The sequence below is a fragment of the Myodes glareolus genome, chromosome 5, assembly GCF_982192425.1.
Source record: "Myodes glareolus chromosome 5, mMyoGla1.1, whole genome shotgun sequence".
NCBI classification, from domain to species: domain Eukaryota; kingdom Metazoa; phylum Chordata; class Mammalia; order Rodentia; family Cricetidae; genus Myodes; species Myodes glareolus.
In genome coordinates, this window is record NC_142030.1 from 89,222,009 (window position 1) to 89,243,146 (window position 21,138).

The window sequence follows — 21,138 nt, forward strand, 5'->3', positions numbered from 1 at the left end:
GGGACAAAACACCCATACACACGAAATAATAAAAGTATTTAAAAAATTAATTAGAGACAGGGTATCACCGTGTAGCTCTGACTGACTGTGGGCTTAATGAAGCCCAGGCAACCCATGAACTTCAATCTTTCTGCCTCCATAGCTCAAGTGCTGGGGCCACATGTGTGCCAACTCCACACTGGCATGTTTGTATCTTGAAGAACTTACACCTTAAACTTATTTCTAGGATAATTGGTAGTACTGGCCTTCAAGGGAATGGGAATGGAGGACAGAGAAACTGGCTTTTGTTTTTTTCAGAAGAAACCCATGGCCATTTTATTTCCTCTTCCTTGGTGATCCTTTCTGCCTTGGCCCCCACCTCTGTGTGTGTGTGTATGTGTGTGTGTATTTAGAGTTTATTTTTTTCTCATTTTGAGTTAAAATTGAGTACTAGTTTGCTAGATTATGCCTAATGGTGTTTAATTTAGAAGCAGCAGATTGTCCCAAACATTTAGCATGACTTAGAGTTTATTACAATGCTAACTTATTTCGAGATTTTTTAAAAACACATTTTTTCTGTACTTTTTTTTCCCCTTTAAAGACTAGCAAAGGGACCCAGTGAGATGGCTCAACAAGTGAAGGCAGTTACCATCAAATCTGAACAGGGCATTTGATCTTTGGAACTCTCATGGCGGAATGAAAAGACTGATTCCTGCAAGTTGTCATTTGACCTTCTTGTATGTTTCATGGCATGCTCATGTGCACATAGATAGATAGATAAATAAATGAATATTAGGAAATAGTAGCAAATACTATTTAGGATGTTAGGAAATGGTAGCAAAATACCTTTTATTAGCGCTCAGCTAGGCTTTCAAGGGTCATATGTGGAGCTAACAGCAATTCCAAGCATCTAGACAGCAGGCTCCTCCTGTGTCCTGCTGCTTTCTAGTTCGTATGCTGATGTTTACTCTCGTCCAGTACAAGTGCAGTGCTAAAGCTCTTTATGCTTCTACTATGAACTGGGGAAATGTGAAAAATGGAAAGCAGTGTTCCTTGGTATAAGCCATTTTTCTTGATCGTTAGACTTTGAACAGATCAGAAAAGGGAAGAGTGGCAGCCTGTGTAACCTGACCTAGGAAGAGATGTTAGAATGGAGACCAAAATATTCAGTTTAAGCAATGTTAATAGTATTCCAAGAAAAGAGCAAAAGCATCAAGATAGTGTCTGCTATGGAAGAGGTGCAACTGTAGATCAGGCTGTTCTCGGATTCTGCCTGCCCTTGCCTCCCGAGTGCTGGGATTAAAAGTGTGCACCACCACCGCCTGGCCAGGCAGGATTCTTGAAGCAAAAGAGTTTGAAATGGACCTTGAAAGATGTGAGAGATATGTAAAAGGGAAAAGAGAAGGGAGTTTGATCCATTTACTTAGAGGAAATAGTTCACCCTAAGGAGCAGAGCTGAGTGTGAAGGGGTTGGAGGTTGTAGAAACTAATACTGGTTGGGTTTGACTAGAGTATATATTTCAGTTCAACCAATATTTATTGTATGCTTATTATATATACTATTGTATATTGATTTTTTGCATAGTACAGGAGGTATGGTTGAATGCTCATTTGGCTTGAGAGGAAGAAACCGGAAAAGAAAAATTGTCAACTATGGAATAATGAAGGAATAATTGGATACAGTGGTGGCACTTGATAGATTTAAATTTATGGATAGAGGGCATTAACTTTAGAGTTGAGTAAGGTGTCTTTCTCTGAGTCTCTGAGGGAGGAAATGCCATTGAGCTGTCTTAGGCAGTGTTCTGTTGCTATGAAGAGACACAATGACCACAGCAAATATTATATAGAAAAATATTTAACTGGGGCTGGCTTAGAGTTCAAAGGTTTAGTCCATTATCATCATGGCAGGAAGTGTGGCAGCATGCAGGCAGATATGGAGGAGTAGCTGAGGTTCTACATCTGGATCTGCAGGCAGCAGAGAGAGAGAGACTTGAAGCTTGGCTTGAACATCTGAAACCTCAAAGCCCATTCCCAGTGACACATTTCTTTCAACAAGGGCACACCTCTGAATCCTTTCAATGTGCTACTCCCTGGTGACCAAATAGTCCATCTATGAGCCTATAGGGGTCATTCTTACTCAGTTCATCACAAGCTGTGTATATGTGGAGGTGATTTATCAATATTTATCGAGGCCTTATTATGCCAGGAGACTAGGCACTGAGAAAGCAAAGTTATGCTTTTAATTTAATTTTTATTGATTTTTTTCTCTTTTGCCAACTCTGAAGTACATGGGCCATACATAAGTTGATTTTTTAAAATATTTATTTATTTATTTATTATGCATACAATATTCTGTCTGTGTGTATGTCTGCAGGCCAGAAGTGGGCACCAGACCTCATTACAGATGGTTGTGAGCCACCATGTGGTTGCCGGGAATTGAACTCAGGACCTTTGGAAGAGCAGGCAATGCTCTTAACCACTGAGCCATCTCTCCAGCCCCCATAAGTTGATTTTTTAAAAATATTTTTTTATTTTATTTGCATTGGTGTTTTTCCTGTGTGATGAGAGCATTGGATACCCTAGAACTAGAGTTACAGACAGTTGTGAGCTGCCATGTGGGTGCTGGGAACTGAACCTGGGTCCTCTGGCAGCACAATCAGTGCTCTTAACCAGTGAGCCATCTCTCCAGCCTCCATATATTGTTATGTTTAAGAAAATCTAGCCCCACTAAAATGTGGTTCTTTGAATATCATTATAGTAGATCAATAAACGTTGATTTAATTGTTGATGTTTATTGAATTGCTAAATGAATTGGAAGATAATTTATATAGTTTTACTTTCCTTTTTAAGTAACTCTGGCTGTGGGTGGTGGTGGAGCATTCCTTTAAACCCAGCCCTTGGGAGGCAGAGGCAGACGAATCTCTATGAGTTTGAGGCCAGCCTGGTCTACAGAGCAAGTGCCAGGACAACTTCCAAAGCTACACAGAGAAACCCTGTCTCAAAAGCCCCCCCACCAATAAATAAATAAAAGTACCTCTGAATGTCTGATAGTCCTAGAATTATTGGGATTATCTATCTATCTATCTATGAATTTATTTTTTTATTTTTTAATTTTTTTTCCAAAGCAGGGTTTCTCTGTGTAGCCTTGACTGTTCTGGAACTCGCTCTGTAGACCAGGCTGACCTTGAACTCACAGAGATCTGCCTGTCTCTGCTTCCTAAGTACTGGGATTAAAGGCGTATACCACCACCTCCTGGAGTATTATTTGGATTCTAATTGCCTAAAACTAATTTGATCTAGAATTACATGCAAAAGACTGACACTGCTACCAGTACTAGTATGTGTTTTTGAGAAAAGTTACTTTTTTTCTTATTTTAATTTTTTTTTTTTTTTGACAGCACTGGGGCTGTAGAGATAGGCAGAATTCTGTGAGTTAGAGGCCAGCCTGATCTACAGAGAGAGTTCCAGGACATGCTCCAAAGCTACAGAGAAACCCTGTCTCAAAAAACCAAAACAAACAAACAAAAATTTTTTTTCATGAGAAATTTACTTAATATCTTTGAACCTCAATTCTCTAAGAACAACACTTTTTACATATAATTTGAACAATGTTTTTTGCATGTAATTTGTGTGTTGTTGTGTGCGATGGTTTGCATATGAAAGTCAGAGGGCCACTTGTAGGACTCCATTCTCCCCTTCCACCATTAGGGATTGAACTCAAGTGATTGGTTTGTCAGCAAGTGCTCCCTCCCCCACAACTGGAGTTAGGAACCTCAGTTTCTTAAGGTGTAAGTCTTTATCATAGTTTTATTTAAGATTGATTTGTGTGCGTGTGTGTGTGTGTATGTGTTTGTGTGTCTATGTGTGTGTGAGAGAGACAGATAGTCAGAGACAAAGCACTTTGAAAATTAAAAGATACAGATAAAGTATTGAAATTATCAGCCCCTTTTCCTTCAGGATACATATTCTGTATGGATTTAGAATCTGCTTTGCATTTTAAATGTTTCTTCAGTAATTTAATTTCCTTTATGAATGTAGATTCATATAGATGACTTATTATGGAAGTTAAATTCATGCAAATTCTAAATACATATTTTATTCCTCAGTTTTCACACTCACATTACTAAGCAAATTTCAGTTTAGCACTGCAAACAAATTTTCATGAGAACTCCTTATTTACATAGCTTTTTAATTTTCTTACTTTTAATACTGGAAGTATAGTAAGTCTTTTTGAAAATTTATTTGGATCCCAGGCTGTATGAATGAAGGCTGAATGCCTGCACTCTTTTACTTTACTAAAGCAAGGTTTCACTTCATAGTCTCGATTAGTCTTGAACTCAGCGTGTAGGCCAGACTCCTGCCTCAACATCCTGAATGCTAGGATACAGGCTTGACCAAATACCTTACCCTACCCTGCTCCTTATAGTATTTAGAAAGACTTAGTATTTTTAGAAGTGAAAGAATTGGTATTTGGCATATGCACATGTACAAAATCTTTTTGATTTGGTTATATCAGAAAAATGAGTATGTAATAAATATGGATATGTAAGAAAACATTGCTCTTATTGGGAAATGGTGAAACCTATAGTCCTAATTATTGAAGGCTATTAGGGTATGAAATTAATAATAAATTAATAACAGAACACCTCATCTTTACCATGTTTAAAACCCCCAAATATGCCTTGCTGTACATTGAACTCAAGACACAGTACAAACTGATATCAGATTGACAGAGATAATATTGATTTTGTCATACAGGTATTTTATTAGCCATGGAGCCAGTGTGGGAATTGTGAACAGCGAGGGTGAAGTTCCTTCTGATCTTGCAGAAGAGCCAGCCATGAAAGACCTTCTTCTGGAACAAGTAAAGAAACAAGGTAACCTAGGAGACTGGGTGGTTAGAGAGGCTCTCACACTGCCCCTTAAGGAACATAATCCTTCTTCCTTATCATGTGACAGGGCAGGATTAAATCTGTCTGGGTCGCATTCGTCATCAATCCTCTTAATAACTCATACAAGCATAGGCCACATGCCCAAAGGCTGACCAGGCTTTCCTTGTCTTTACTATTCTAAGGTTGTGTACTGACTGATCTTGGAGTTAGGAGTGACCTGAGGAAGATTGTGGACTGTTCTTTTTCTGTGTGTACATTGTATTCTCACCGGATAGTCTGAAGAAAGGCTGGAATCCAGTGTGGCCAAATCCATTTTGTGACTTTGTGTCCTTTCCCTTTGAGAACTACACAAGTGGTACCAAAAGCTATTTATTAAAACCGCTGAAAGGATCTTTAGCCATAGTAACAATGGAAACTGTTCTGATAGTTTCTTTTGTTTGTTTTGATAGACAGGGTCTTACTTCACAGCCCCGCCTGCCCTGCGCTCACTCTGTAGCCTGGACTGTCCTCCGACTTCCAGCAGGTCCTCTTGCCTCCACCTCCCTGTGTTTAGATTGCGGGTGTGAGCCACCATACCAGGTTCTAGTTGTTTCCTGAGATAAGGAACCGATCTTAGAAGAATATATTCTGAAACTATGTTCCTATTTTGTAGTTTTAGAAGAAACTCATTTCAGGGCATAAGGTAGGGCCTGCTATTAGATACCTCAAAGCCTTTTGTTTTGTTTTTATACCCAGTATTGCCCAGACTGTCCGTGGACAGATGTCTCAAATCTCTTTTCTCCCTGCCAGTATTACAGGCAAGCACCACCACACCTAGCTTTTGAATTTTTTCAATTTAATGTTATTGGCTAACTATGGATAGCAAGTCTTAGGATTCTGCTGAAACTGTCATGAAACTCTGGATGGGATCTGTAGTGATTGGAGATAGGGGAGGCTCTTCTAAATGACCAGAAGTTGTTTCCAAAGCTTTAATGTCCTTTAGAACAGTTAGGGCCAAGACTGGCCACACTTGCTTGTTTACTATCCAAAGCTGCCTTTATGCTGTATCAGCAGAGTTGAGTAGAAATGGCAGACTGTAGGGCTGTCAAATCTGCCAGGAAACATTAAGTATCTCACCTTTTATAGAAGGCCTGCCTTAAGTGATGGTTATTCCAGGTCCTGCTATAACTAAAGTTCATATGCAGTTCTGTGCCTTACTGAATTAAAATTTTTTATACTAAGTTTTCCTTTCATCCCACTCATTTCATCTCCTAAAATACATTTTTAAAAAAGGTTTATTTATTTTATGTGTATGAATGTTTTGTCTGCATGTACCTCTGCACACCAGAAGAGGGCATTAGAGCCCATAGGACTACAGTTACAGATGGTTGTGAGCCGCCATGTGGGTGCTGAGAATTGAACTCAGGACTTCTGGAAGAATAGCCAGTGCTCTTAACCAATGAGCCATCTTTTCAACCCCCATTCAGTCTCCTAAAATGTTTTACAATTTACAAATTTATAAGTAAGTTTTAGTTTAAGAATCTACTCTTTTTATTTTGATTGTTGACTCTTCTTAATGCTTTGTTGAAGCAAGCATTTGTATGTCTGCTTTGCTTGGCAGCACTGATAGCTCTTACTGGGTCTAAATAGCTTCCTCTTCACCCCATGCATCTCCCCAGACAGACAGGTCTTCAGCAGCTCATGGCTTCCTATTTAGGAGCCAAAAAGAAGACTGAAAGCACAGATACATTATACTTATAAGTATGGAACTTTTTGAATGGGTGTGTTTGTATTCTGAACATTTCATTGTTTTGTATAATGAAGAATGTCCTTTCTTAAGACCCTTCTTTACCGGCCTACATACTGGAAAGTTGATGGATAAAGGGAAGAACTCTTAGAGTACCTCCAGATGATTGCAAGGGAAACAAAATTTACATTGCCTTAAAAACAGACTCTAGTTGACTTTAGATAACTTGGTAATCGCTGGGTTGCTCTATGTAGCTTCAGATAAGAATATACAAGTGCATATGAAAAAGAGCTTGAGGAGGAGTGCCCTTTCCCACAGTATAGCCTACCTGAAATGAAGACTTGATAGTAATCTTGCGGTGTAGTGAGTGGACAAGAGCCAAGAGCATCAAGGAATTTTAATGACAGCTCTGCCATTGATGTGTTTGTGACCATACACAAAGCACCCAGCCTTTCTGTGTTTGTTTTCTCATATGGCAAGTGAGGCTAGTAATAGCAATTATAGTTACCCCACAGGATTGTTGGGAAACAAAGGTCATATAACACGTTAAAGAACTTTGGTATTTATAGTTTCATACAAATATTGTAAGTAAAAATAATATCCCATCTGATTTTATGTTCTCTTGAAAATAATGTTAGGTATGTTCCCTTCATGAATGTGTGTGTACCACATAGTGGTTAGCCTGGCTATTTAGCATTGCTAATTTTGTAATACAAATGCCATTGTTTTCAATTTAATCAGTTACCAGCTTAATGAGAAAAGTGTTATCTGTGGTAATATCTGTCAGACACAGGGGGGCTTTAGTAACACTGCTGTCTGGTGTCTGGCTTCTTCAGGCGTTGACCTAGAGCAGTCAAGAAAGGAAGAAGAGCAACAGATGCTGCAAGACGCCCGCCAGTGGCTCAACAGCGGGAAAATAGAAGATGTGAGGCAGGCTCGCTCAGGGGCCACAGCCCTGCATGTAGCTGCTGCCAAGGGTTACTCTGAAGTTCTCAGGTGTGGAGCTGGGCATACCGGGAGAAAAAGAGATGGATTTTAGAAGCAAAAGCTTTTATCTTTTTAACTGTGGTGTATTTTCTTGTTGTTGATTTTCTCTTGCCTTGCAAATTTGCCTCATACTTTGCTGGTGTTCCTTAATGGGTGGTCTCCCTTCCTCTTACCGTCCCTCTTCTTCAGGTACTTTAGGCACAATGGCATGGGAAGACCTCTCTCAGATCTGTGATGCTATCCGGAAACCTCCTCCTCTTTGACTGTACAGATGTGTGACCTTTGTGGTTCTGATTTAGAAAGTTTCTGGGCTCATTAAATCAATTATAGATCTTGAGTGTGCAGTATCCAGTTTTCATATGAGAATTAGACAGGCGTGTATGTGTGTGTGTGTACATGTGCGCATGTGCACACACACTTGACTCCATGGGTAAGAACATCCGCTGCCAAATATTGACTTAAGTTCAGTCCCCTATGTGCTAGAAAGAGAGAATCGATTCCTCCATGTTGTCCTCTGACCTCAGCTTGTGCATAGTGGCATGTATGTACCCTCACACAAATATACTTGCATGCACAGCACATCAAATGAATCAATTTTAAAATGCAGTTTAAAAAAGCAAGAAAAGAGAGCTAGACTCTACTATTTTACTTGTTTCACTTTTCTTATAGTCGTGCTTTATGTGACTCCTGGTGATTAGTGTTGATTAGAGTTCCAGAATGCAGGGGAGCTAATGGCACTATGTGTACAGTGTTGCTAGACTCTTCTAGTGTTCACATTCTACCTAGTACGGCCTTCCTAGTAGGTATGGTAGTGTGTTGGTGCTTTTTCTCCTTCTGCCTGAACATGGTAGTCATGTGCTGCTCGGTTCTTGAAAGGATAGCACAGTACAATTTGGGCTTTAGTAATCATATTTTTCCTCTTACATATAACATGGATGCAAGTTAGTCTATAGTTTTATAGCTAGCTTAGCTAGAATCCTCTGTGGGTATTTTAAGAATTGGAGGGATGGGATTCTACAGAAAGCAGTCATGTCCTATAAAGGCCATCTATAAAACTCATTGGTAAAATATCCTAGAGATATCTGAGCTCTCATTTTATATATGAATTCCTTTCTGAACTGGAAAATGCAGAGTATACCCTGTAATAGAGTTGCGTAAGTTGGCTAATTGATTAGGTTTTCGTTAATCTTAGGTGCAGACTATTCTGTGTATTCCTCTTGTATGGCATATGTCCCAGTTGCTTTCTGTTGTTGTAGCAAACACCATGAATAAAGCCATATTAGGGAGGAAAAAGCTTATTGGCTTATTTGTTCTGAGAGCAGTTCATCACTGAGGGAAGGAAGTCAGGGCAACAATTCAAACAAGACCAGAGGCAAGAGAGAAGGCGCTTACTGACTTGCTTCCTGTAGTTTACTCAGTTACTAGGCTCATATAGTTCAGGCCTACCTGCCTAGAGGTGGCACTGCCCACAGTGAGTTGGCCCTCCCCATCGTGGCAATTAAGAAAATGTCCCATAGACCAGTCTGGTAGAGGCAAGTCTTTAGTTGAGGTTCTCTCTTTCTAGATAATCCATGTTTATGTCAGGTTGACAAAAGCTAAATAACAAGCATAGTGTGACATGGCCATGGTAAGCGATGCCATAGGGATGATCTTATGGAGAGGTGCAGTGAAGATTGTAATTGGTGTGAAGTAGCAATAGGAATTGCAGGCTGTTCCTTAGAGGAACGAAGGGATCACAGGATGCCTGAAGGACATCCCGCACCTGAAGCATTAGTGGAGTGGTAGCTTATTTAGTAGAAAACTATAAAATCAAGGGCGTAAATGTACCTTTTGGGTTTCCTTCTAGACTTTTAATTCAGGCTGGCTATGAACTCAATGTTCAGGATCACGATGGCTGGACTCCTCTTCATGCTGCTGCACACTGGGGAGTGAAAGAGGCTTGTTCCATCTTGGCAGAAGCACTCTGTGACATGGATATCCGGAACAAACTGGTTAGTGAGTCTGAACCTCTGAAAGGGCAGTGAGATCAGGTGGCTGGGTGCCTGGTGTAGGCTTAAAATCTCTGTTCAATATCCAGTTGGCTGTTGTGGGGGATGTGCACCACTGTAGCTGTGCTGTCCTCTACCTCCTTGTCTCGCTGCTTGTTATCAATATAATAAGTACATTTGCTAGGTAAAATAAACATCCACCAACCACGTCATCTGGTTCTACTTGTGTTGAAGCCCCTAAAACAAAAGGAAATGAAAAAAAGATATCTGCTCTTGACCACAAATGAACTTTGAGAAACCTAATGTCCTGTCTATGGTGAAATATGAAATATTTTACTATTTTTTTCAACTCAGAGTCTTTTAACAGCTGATCTCTCTGCACAGAGAGTCATTCAAGAACATCTGTAATGGTAAAGGTTGTTCAGTTTTGACGAAAGTATTCTTCCCAGTCTCATATCAAACAACTAGAAACCCTGGACTCTTATCCCAAATCGCTTGATTTTCTAGAATCAAGACCCATGGTTTTGTCTGTCTCACATAACTCCTAAATCTAGGTCTCACTCTCAGACTATAGGTCAGAGCATGTGATTGTACTGGTGTTTCCTAAAAGAAATAACCTGGCCAGGCAGTGATGGCATGCACCTTTATCCCAGCCCTTCAGAGGCAGAAGCAGGCAGATCTCTATGAGTTTGAGGCCACCCTGGTCTACAGAGTTAGTTCCAGGACAGCCAAGGCTACACAGAGAAACCTTGTCTTAAAAAAAAAAAAAAAGGCAAGGCAACCAGGAAACCTGCCTGTCTCCCCTCCTCTCCTTAAAGGGAGATCATTCCTATTAGTCTTCAGTGTAGGTGTGCCCCAAACTTTCCTTTGAGGCTTTAAGGGCACTGACTGAATTTATCATCACAATTACACTTTAGAATGGGTATAAATAGGGCTTCCCCTTGGTTATTTGTCAAGAGGCCATAAGCATTAAAAATAGTGACACCGCACCATTTTCTCACTACTGTTGGACACAACAGACTCTGGTTAAAGGATTTGCGTTTCTTAAATTGTCTTGTGACGTGTGAAGGTGCCTCAATGTACAGTAGGCAGATTGGGGAGTCATCTATAGGCTGGGCATCTCCAACCCAAGTCTGAAATCTGAAATGCTTGTAATCTAAGACTTTGTGAGCACTTATTTGATACCCCTAGTGGAAAATTTCATACCATAAAAAGCACAAAATTATTTAAAATATTATATAAGACCATTTTAGGCTATATGTAAAATATAAACTAATTTTGTGTTTATACTTGGATTCTAACACACATGCACGCGCACGCGCACACACACACACACACACACACACACACACACACACACACACATTCTAAAATTCAAATCACTCTGCTCCTAAGCATGTTGGATAAAGGAGATTCAGTTTGTATCACAGAATAAAATGCAGTAAGTAAATAGTGAATAGTCCCTGATGAAGTCACATGATTGCTGCTTCTGTTTTCTGTCTGTCCTGCTAGGGACAGACACCATTTGACGTGGCTGATGAAGGTCTGGTGGAGCACTTGGAGATGCTTCAGAAGAAGCAGACTGTGGTAAGAGCTTTTCTAGCAGTTCAGTTTACTCTGGGTGTCTCGGTCTCTTGCTCTAGTGTCATTGCTTCAGAGTTGAACTGGATGTATCTGCACTTCACAGATGTTATTTGTTCCCTTAGTCTGCTTGAAGAAACTGTTGTAAAGAGCTACTTACCATGAAATAGCCTACAGGCAGCTAGAAGTCGATTACAGAGAGGAATGTGTTTCTCACTTAATGAAGTAATACTGCAGTTGTCATGTGGTGTTGAACAGTATTTGATTAGTAATGATTCATACTTCAGATCGATAAAACATGTGGAATTCAGTCCTCTTATCTTTCCTCCTTTCTTTAAAACCTTCATTGATTTCATCTACCTTTCTGGTTGGTGCTCTGCAGAAGAGTTACATATATATGCTACTCATGAGGGGACCCCCCCCCCCCGTACACAGGTAAAGAGTGACCAACTCACATTTTCTGCCAGTGAGTAATTTGGACAGGGGAATAAAATTAGTGTTGGACAGAAAGTGAAAAGCCACACTGGGTTTTCTTTATTTTTTTTCATTTGTATACAGTACAGGGTATGTGAACTTAAGTTGAGGACAAATATGGGAACTATGGTGGGTTTTGATTAAGAACTATGTAACTCAGAGTTGTGGCAGATCAAAGAATCTAATGTGAGGAGCATTTGGTATCGTGTCTAGATTACTGAAGCAGAACTTTTTTTTTTAAAGAATAGTTTATTTAAATTTATTTTATGTGTTAGGTTTCAGATCTCCTGGAACTGGGATTACAGACAGTTGTGAGCTGCCATGTGGATGCTGGGAATTGAACTCAGGTCTTCTGGAAGAGCAGTCAATGAGTGCTCTTTACCACTGAACTGTACCGCCCGCCTGTACTATGTGACAGTACAGCACTACTCCTGTATTGCAGCGCCTGCACTACAGGACCATTCGCAAGCAGGGCAAGGGCCTGGAGATTTAAACACACAAAGACACATAGACAGAGACACTGGTCATCCTTGAAACAGGAATGCACCCTTTATTGTGTCCAGGGACAGCTTATATAGGGATCCTTAACTGATAGCCACGCCCCAGCCAAACCTACCAGAAATCACTTCCCTGCCATCAGGAACTCCTGAGGGTCTCGTGCTCAGAGCAGCTGTAAGCATAACACGTTGTTTACAAGAAATTCAGGATTTGGGGGTTCACAGCTCCCAACACTGAACCGTCTTTCCAGCCTCTGAAGCAGAATTCTTGTTACTTTAAGACTCATTTAGAAAGCCACATACTTGAAGTTCAGACAAACAATGTAGAGTTCATTTGTTTTCTTTTTCTGTTTTGCATAGTTAAGTTTTTGTGTTCTTGAAAAATCTTGTCCTCTAATTTAGATGCACATAAAAATTGCCAAAATTGTTAAATTGGATTGCTTGATTTCCTCAAATATGACCTCAGCATTTTTGGTCTTGAATGTTTATCTGCCTTTAAATTCATTTCAAACCATCATAAATACTCGTTGGGTGGGTTCTTTTAGGAAGTGTGGGGTTCAGAAGAGTGAGGTGTTTTTCTGATACAGGAAGTTAGAAGAGTGGGAGCCTGTATATCTTTTATATTGTAGTGATGAGTACCTGAGAGGAACTATGTAAGGGGTGGGGAAGATTTATCTTGACTCATGGTCTCAGAAATTTCAAAACTAACATAATTGGTTTTGGGCATAAATGGTATCTCCCTCCAACCATTTGAATTCACTCTTTAGTCCAGGCTAGTATGTAATCCTTCTGTCTCAGGCTCCCTAGTAACTGGTGTGATAGACTTGTACGCTCAAGGCCAGCTTTACCATACATAACCTTACTGTACTAAAGGGAATGACGTTTCTTTTTGTCCTCTGAATAACTTTAGACTCCAAGGACATAAGTATATTTTGTCTAGAGCACTGGTTCTCAGCCTTCTGAATGCTGTGATCCTTTAATACAGTTCTCATGTTGTGGTGACCCCCAACCATATAGTTATTCCTTTGCTACTTTATAACTGCAATTTTGGTACTGTTATGAATCATAATGCAAATGTGGCTCTAGGGAGTCATGACAGGTTGAGAAGTGCTGGTCTAGAATATACATCCATATAGCAGACCAATTCTAATAGCATACATCTAATAGAAGAAAAAATAATTTGCTTCCCATGTAGTATCTGCCTGTGATTTTGTTAGAATTATTGACAACTTACGTTGGTCTGTGGATCAAAAAATTATTTTCAGGTTCCTTTTGTCTTTTTATCCTTCAGAAGCCAAGCTTTTTATTATACTTTTTTTCCTAATAAGGTTTGATTTGGGATTTTGAAGGGACAGTTTTCTTGAATCTCCAAGGCCATGGTTCTCACTTCTACTTTGGATAAAGATTTTCATCTATTACTTTCTTCCAAGGAGGCGTGGTGCACAGTGATGATATGTTTGTCTTTTTTCTTTGTTTGTTTTTATGAGACAGAGCTTCTTTGTGTATCCTTGACTGTCCTGGAACGTGTAGAGCAACCAGACCAGGCTGGCCTCGAACTCAGAGATCTGCCTCTCTCTGCTTCCCAAGTGCTGGGATTATAGGCGTGCACTGCTACCACTCAGTGTGTTTGTTGTTTTCTTGGATTCTCTTCTCTCTCTTTGATTTTGCCCCGTTTTTATTTTTCAGAATGATGGTTTCATTTTGGCATTTCTCAATACTATTGATTTTTCACAAATAGTCAACTTCTTTTCTTTTCTTTCTCCTTTTTTCAATTTCCAGCTTCGAAGTGAAAAGGAGACGCGGAATAAGCTCATTGAGTCAGACCTGAATAGAAAGTTTCAGAGTGGACTCTTCAAGAAGTAAGATACAAACTTACTTATATGTAAGGAATAAGATGCACTTGGTGTTCTGTGTATGTTTGAGGATTTTGGGGGGGATTTATTGTTTGTTTGTTTGTTTGAGACAGCGTTTCTCTGTAGCTTTGGAGCCTGTCTTGGAAGTCACTCTATAGACCAGGCCGGCCTTGAACTCACAGAGATCTGCCTGCCTCTGCCTCCCAAGTGCTGGGATTAAAGATGTGTGCCACCACTGCAATACTTAAGGATTTTCATATTAAAATGAACCTGTGTTTGATTTAAGTCAAATGATCTTCCAATGTAGAATATTCTGGGAAGATGGCACTGCGATGGGGGCTCTGAGAATAAATGAATATGCTTCACACTGAGAAGTTGTGCTGGCAGCGTCTCTTTTAGCTTAGCCTAGAAGTTCCTAGTTCTGCCCTCTCCACTTCTTACCCTGGGTGTTTCCTCCGCTCAAGAATTTGTTTATTTGTTTACCATTGTTTCAGTACCTAGCAAAATTTCTGGTATGTAATAAAACTCAGTAAAGATTTTTTTGTTGACTTTAAAAAATGTTTATCTGCCCCTTTACCATCTTATCCTTGCTGTTCGTGGTTCTCTTTTATTTGTATGTTGAAGAGACAAACTCTCCTTGAGTTATACTCTAAAATCAATAATAAACCTCAGACTGTTGAAAAGCCAAGGGTCCAAGAAAACACACAGGTATAAGGATGTCCATGTTTTTACTGTTGCTGCTACATACAGATTTATAGATTTGTTCCCTTTGATATACCTGATTGTCAGTGAACTTAAATGGTTTGTCATTTCTGAATTGCTTCCAAATTATTTAGCAAGGAGAAGATGCTTTATGAGGAAGAAAGCCCCAAGTCCCAAGAAACAGAGGAAGAAAACAAGGACTCCAGCAGCTCCAGCTCAGAGGAAGAGGAAGGTGAAGAAGAAGAATCAGAAACTGAGAAGGAGGCAGGTAATGCAAAGGCCTTTCATGTCTGCTGCCCGTCAGGGGTTGGTCAGGCCTCACAGCTTTCAGAAAGAGCTTGAAGTACAGTTTGCAAGAGATTGAATTTCTAATGACAATATGTATAAAAGCCTTGAGCTTAGTTAAAATGTACTTGTCAGTTCTAATGCAGCCACATAGTGAGGTACATAGAGAAATCTTGCACGAGAGAGCCTGATGTCCTGTCCTTAGATTGATATGTCAACTATAGAGTCCACGAAGCCAGTATACTGAGATGCATGGTGCTTATAGAGACTTTATAGGTCAAATGTTTTTAACACACTGGTAAAAATTTGCATTTATTTATTATGTTACTCTCATTCTCAAAACTGAATCCTAATTTATTTTCTTGTTTTGTAAACTTCTTTAGTTTCCTAGTGAAGGAATTTGTGAAAGAACAAATCAGACTTACTTTTATTACTCTTATTAGTAATATATGCAATTATCCTTCAGTGTCATGGGATACTGACCCAGGAGGTAATCAAAAGCTTTAGATATACAAGTCTCTTATATATTGGTATAGTATTTGCATAGAACTTGTATGCACCTGCCTGTGTCCTTCAAACCATCTCTCAGCTTTTATATTACCTGGTACAGTGTAAATAACTATTATACTATATTGCTTTGGGAATGATGAAAATGTAAAGGCACATATCTGTAAAAAAGAAAAATAAAAACAAAAACTGTATATTTAGCACAAATTCAAGATCATAGTTTTTGTTTCCAGATTATTTTTAGTTTGTTATAAGTTGAAGAACTGAGGTTGTATATTAGTGTTTGACTTTGCTGATAGTTTCTCTCAATCATGGGAGAATACTGCTCTTAATTCATGTCTTAATTTGAGGTTCATTGACTGGCACCAAAGGAAGTTAGATGTTGAGGTTTATAGAGAGGGCGGCATCCAGTAAGTTTTCAGTAAAAGAAAAAGAACTTTATATTCACGGAACCTTGGTTTCCTTTAAATTATCTATTTTATTATTTTCGTGTGTATGGGTGTTTTGCCTGCTTGTCTGTGCACCACATGCATGCAGTCCTTGTGGAAGCCAGAAAACAGTATCAGATCCTGGAACTGGAGTTACAGATGGTTGTGAGCTGCCATGTGGGAGCTGGAAATGGAACCAGGGTTCTCTGGACAAGAAACCAATGCTCTTGTCTGTTTATCCATTTCTGCAGCCACTTAAAAAATTTAAATTTTTATTATTATTTGTGGCTTATTCTGAAAATGCTTGTATTATATCCACCAAAAGTTACAAATGTGTATTTCTTGTTCTTTGTGTTATTTACTGAGTATCCCCATAGTCTAATCTTCACACAGTATCTGGAATTCATATTTGGTTCTGCTCTATGCTACATTTTTCTGTTGTTCTTACTAGTTACTATGGCATTAGGAAAATGGGAGGGAGCTACCAAAACTGTTTCTATTGCTTCATAGTTTATACTCCTGCGTCAGGTCTTACTCTTTATAGACTGTCTTGGTTTGGGTTACTATTGCTATGATGAAACACTGTGATCAAAAGCAAGTTGGGGAGGAAAGGATTTATTTGTCTTACGTTTCCATACTCATAGTCCATCACTGAAGGAAGTCAGGACAGGAATTCAAACATGGTCGTAACTTGGAGTCAGGGGCTGATACAGAGGGCATAGAGGGATGCTGCTTATATAGAAGGTGCAGCCTTCTTCCTTATAGAATCCAGGACCACCAGCCCAGGGATGGCACCACCTACAATAGGCTGGGCCCTCCCCCTGTTAATTGCTAATTGAGGAAATGTACAATGAGCTTGCCTATCGCTTGATCTTGTGGAGGCTGTTTTTCTTTTTTTCTTTTCTTTCTATTTTTTGATACACAGAGTTCCTCTGTGTAGCCTCGGCTGTTATGTCCTGAAACTCACTCTGTAGATCAGACTGGCTTTGAACTTACAGAGATCTGCGTGCCTCTGTCTCCAGAGTGCTGTCACCACCACCCAGCTGGAGGCATTTTATTTATTTATTTATTTATTTATTAAAAATTTCCACCTCCTCCCTGCCTCCCTTTTCCCTCCCCCTCCCCACCTTCCCCTCCTTCTCTAGTCCTAAGAGCAGTCAGGGTTCCCTGCCCCGTAGGAAGTTCAAGGTCCTCCCCTCTCCATCCAGGTCTATAAAGGTGAGCATCCAAACAAACCAGGCTCCCACAAAGTCAGTCCATGCAGTAGAATCAAAACCCAGTGCCGTTGTCCTTGGCTTCTCAGTCAGCCTTCATTGCCAGCCACATTCAGAATGTCCAGTTTGATCACATGCTCCTTCAGTCCGAGTCCAGCTGGCCTTGGTGAGCTCCCATTAGATCAGTCCCACCCTCTCAGTGGGTGGATGCACCCTTCATGGTCCTGACGTCCTTGCTCATGTTCTCCTGGAGGCATTTTCTTAATTGAGGTTCCCTCTTCTCAAATGATTTTAGTTTGTGTCAATTTTACATAAAACTGTCTAGCACACAGACCATGTCTATGCTGCTTTGGGGATAAAATATTGACAACACCCTTACGATCAACGTATACTTCTGTTTAGACATCTGTGCCAGCACCCTCATCCCATCTTTGTTTGTAGAATAAGTCCCAAACCCTGTAGCCTAGCCTTCAAGGCCTCAGATTGTCTAGCTCCAGCAGATGTTTCCAGTACTCATTGGCAAGATTCCTCAAATATGACCTCAGCATTCCTGGTCTTGAATGTTCATCTGTGCCTTTGAATTCATTTCAAACTATCATAAATACTCGTTGGGTGGGTTCTTTTAGGAAGTGTGGGGTTCAGAAGAGTGAGGTGTTTTTCTGATACAGGAAGTTAGAAGAGTTGGAGTCTGTATTAATATCTTTTATATTGTAGTGATGAGTACCTGAGAAGAACTGTGTAAGGGGTGGGGAAGATTTATCTTGACTCATGGTCTCATAGATTGCAGTCTATGGTCAATTGACTCCATGTTTCAGGGCCTGTATCATGGTGTCAGATAGGTGTCGTAGACAGAGATGCTCAAGTTTAACAGCCGGGAAATAGAGACAGAAAAGGGTCAGAATCAAGATACTCCCTGGTTTTGTTTTTTTTTTTTAATCTGCTGCTCAATGGCTACAGATGATCCTACCACTGCCTAAGGCCATGCGCTGGGGAGCCTTTGCATCCTGCTGCTGTATCCGCTGCTGTATCCTGCTGCTGCTTCAGCCGGCTCCCCCTCCCCCCCACACACATAGGGAAACAAATGTTTTTAACTAAGTCTCTATCTTTCTATTTTATCAATAAAATAGGAGCCAGATGCTAGGGTAAAAACCTGCTAGCTCAGAGAGGCAGAGAAAGCAGCAGGGCAGTCTTCCTCTTCAACCATGACTCAGAAAGAGAGCTTCTCCTACTCTGTCTGAGAACAAAGCTCCTCCAACCAGATGCTCCTCCCTTCTAGTTCCTGTGCCTCTCTTCAACCTCTCAACTTCCCCTCACACTCTTTGGTTACTTCCAGTCACTGGCTGCTTGTGCCTCTCTAACCTATGGTTTATTTTATTTAATTAATGCAATCTCAGGGTTCTCAGTATGATAAAATATCCTGCAACAACTTAGTGACCTGCTTACTTCCTCCCATCTCCTAAGAATGCTACCAAATTATGAGTCTGTCAGTCCATCAGTTAAGTCAGAGCCCTTAGGACCAGTTACCTCTAATAGTTAGTGTCATAGTTACAGACACCAACTAGGAACTAAGTTTTCAGTACTTGAACCTAGACCTGTGGTAGTTGTCTTGTCAGCTTGATGGGATCTAGAATCACTTTGAACACAAATTTCTGATCATGCCTGTGAAGGACTTTCTAGATTAGGTTATGATTGAGGTAGGAAGATGCAACATAAATTTGGATGGTGTTATTCTGTAGTTTGCGTTCCTAGGCTACATTAAAAAAGAGAGAGTGGGAGCAGATCTCTGTGAGTTCGAGGCCAGTCTGATCTACAAGAGCTACTTCCAGGACAGGCTCTAAAGCTACAGAGAAACCCTATCTCGAAAAACCAAAATAAGAGGGGTGGGGGGGAGAAGGCTAGCTGAGTACAAGCATTTGTGTGACTGTGGACATGATGTGTCCAGCCACACTACTCCTGCCTAACTTTCCTACCATGATGAACTATATATCCTAGAACTATAAGCCACACTACCTTCATTAAGTTGCTTTTGTTATAAGACAGTAACTAATATAAGCTCCTTCCTGTGTTTTCCTACCCCGTGCCTTTCACTCCATTTCTGTCTCTATAGCACTGTGCACTTACTTCTGAAGTTGTAGTTTCTACCAGTTTTTCTGGGAACACTGAGTTTATTATTATACTTGAGATTTCAGCATACAACAGACATTCATATTCATTAAGTGGTTTTGTTGACTCTACCTAGTAGGAGAATAGAAGACATTATGAATAAAATACATCTCATGTGAGAGAGGTAAATACAATCGCTGGTATTCACTGGTAGGAAAGATTGTAACTCATTCTGGGATTATAATACAACTTTACATCTCTTTAGTGCTTTTTACTTTACAATACACTTGAACAATTTTATTTAATCCCCACAACCATACTTTAGGGCATATGTTATTACCACTCTGTTTTTAGAATGAGATATTGACACTATATGGCATTACATGAGCTAGGTTTCATTGCTAGCCAATGGCACTGTTCCCTGGGCATAGAAATCCTCAATTTAGGAGGGAAAAGTGGAAATTCTCTATATAAGAAGTAAAAGTGGAAAACCATAGAAAAGAGGAGCTGGAGAGATGGCTTGGCTATTAAGAACACTTGCTACTCTTGCTGACGATCCAAATTCAGTTCCCAGCACTCGTGGCAACAACTGACAGCTGTCTGTAACTCCAACTTCAGAGGATCTGATGCTCTCTTCTCATGCGGTGGGCACCAAGTAGGCATGTGGTACACATACATATGCAGGCCAAAACACATATAAAACAATAATAAATAATTTTAAAAAACTGTAGGGAAGTATGAGGGTCCCACAGACGATAGAAAACAAGAGGTATGAGAAAGAACCTCAGAGCATTCTGTGTTTACACATTAAGGTGATGTCAGTGAAGGAAGCAAAGAGGTTGAGGAAAAGCAGTATGTGTTTCTGCCGCAGAGAAGCAAGCAGTAGTGGGAGCATGCAGGGACGATGCAGCAAGTAGGAAGTCACCAGTAGCCTGGTGTGGGCAGACTCCCTTCTCATTTCTGTAGTTCTTTGCCAACTGAAATTTTCCTCATATCTCAGTGCTCAACTCAAACAAACTTCTGCTACCAGACCATGTAGATACATGGGTTTCTTTCCTCTGTTGATTTTAGTAGCTGTTTGTTTTTCGCTCTTTTGTATTAATTTTCTCATGCTATTTAATATCTGAACTACTTCTGGTTTTCTTCTCACCCCCTCTGCTGTTCTCATAGACAAGCTTTGGGTGCATTTGAATATTCTTACGTGTTTTCTCCATCTTCTGTGTGCCTTGTGGCTTTCCATGTGTGGGTTCTCATTAAATGTGCTGGTAGAGCACATGGAAATGGGTTTTACCTAGGCCTTTCCAGATGTTGCTTATCACACGAGCAGACAATGAACAAATGTCTATTTGATGCATTTCTCCCATTTTTAAAGATCCATAGATGCAACCTCATAAAAATTATAGTTTTCGTGTATCTTATACAGTGATAATATATTAAAAATATCTGTTATATTTTGAGATTAATATAAACATTTTTATTAGAATTTCTATTTTCTCTTTTTTGTCTGACTTAAGAATTTTGTACATCAATCCTATATTTCTTCATAATAAACTACTTCCAAACTTAATGTCTGAAAATAGTAACTCTTGAGCTAGCGTATGGCTCAGTTGGTAGAGTGCTTGCCTCAGTTGTACAAGGCCCTGGGTTAGATCCCCAGCACTGCATAAAACCTGACCTTCTGCACACTCCTGTAATTTCAGCAATTGGAAGATAAAAGCAGGAGGATCAGAAGCTTAAGGTCACCCTCAGCTACACAGCCAATTTGACATCTTACCGAGTTACATAAGACTGTCTTGGTGTGGGTAGGGGAGGGAAGGAGCTAAAAAAACAAAGTGTAACATGATGGGGCCTGCTTGTTTGTGTTTTCTGTCCTGCCCGGCCCCCTAGCTGTTTAGTCCCACAGAAAAGTCACACACGAGATC

The 21,138-nt window shown here is 40.0% G+C and overlaps 1 protein-coding gene across 5 annotated transcripts in view; it reads left to right on the plus strand.

Annotated features, from left to right (window-relative positions):
* The window catches only part of Ppp1r12b (protein phosphatase 1 regulatory subunit 12B), a 218,250-nt gene that overhangs the window by 53,162 nt on the left and 143,950 nt on the right, over positions 1-21,138 (plus strand). For 4 of the 5 annotated variants that reach the window (XM_085688207.2, XM_048430830.3, XM_048430824.3 and 1 more), the window contains exons 3-8: positions 4,738-4,856; positions 7,434-7,593; positions 9,431-9,575; positions 11,085-11,159; positions 13,904-13,983; positions 14,814-14,947. In XM_085688207.2, the coding sequence (XP_085544333.1) occupies positions 4,738-4,856; positions 7,434-7,593; positions 9,431-9,575; positions 11,085-11,159; positions 13,904-13,983; positions 14,814-14,947 (713 nt within the window). Of the gene's footprint in view, positions 1-4,737; positions 4,857-7,433; positions 7,594-9,430; positions 9,576-11,084; positions 11,160-13,903; positions 13,984-14,813; positions 14,948-21,138 lie in introns of those variants that run through there. The other variant, XM_085688208.2, reaches the window with a different exon arrangement.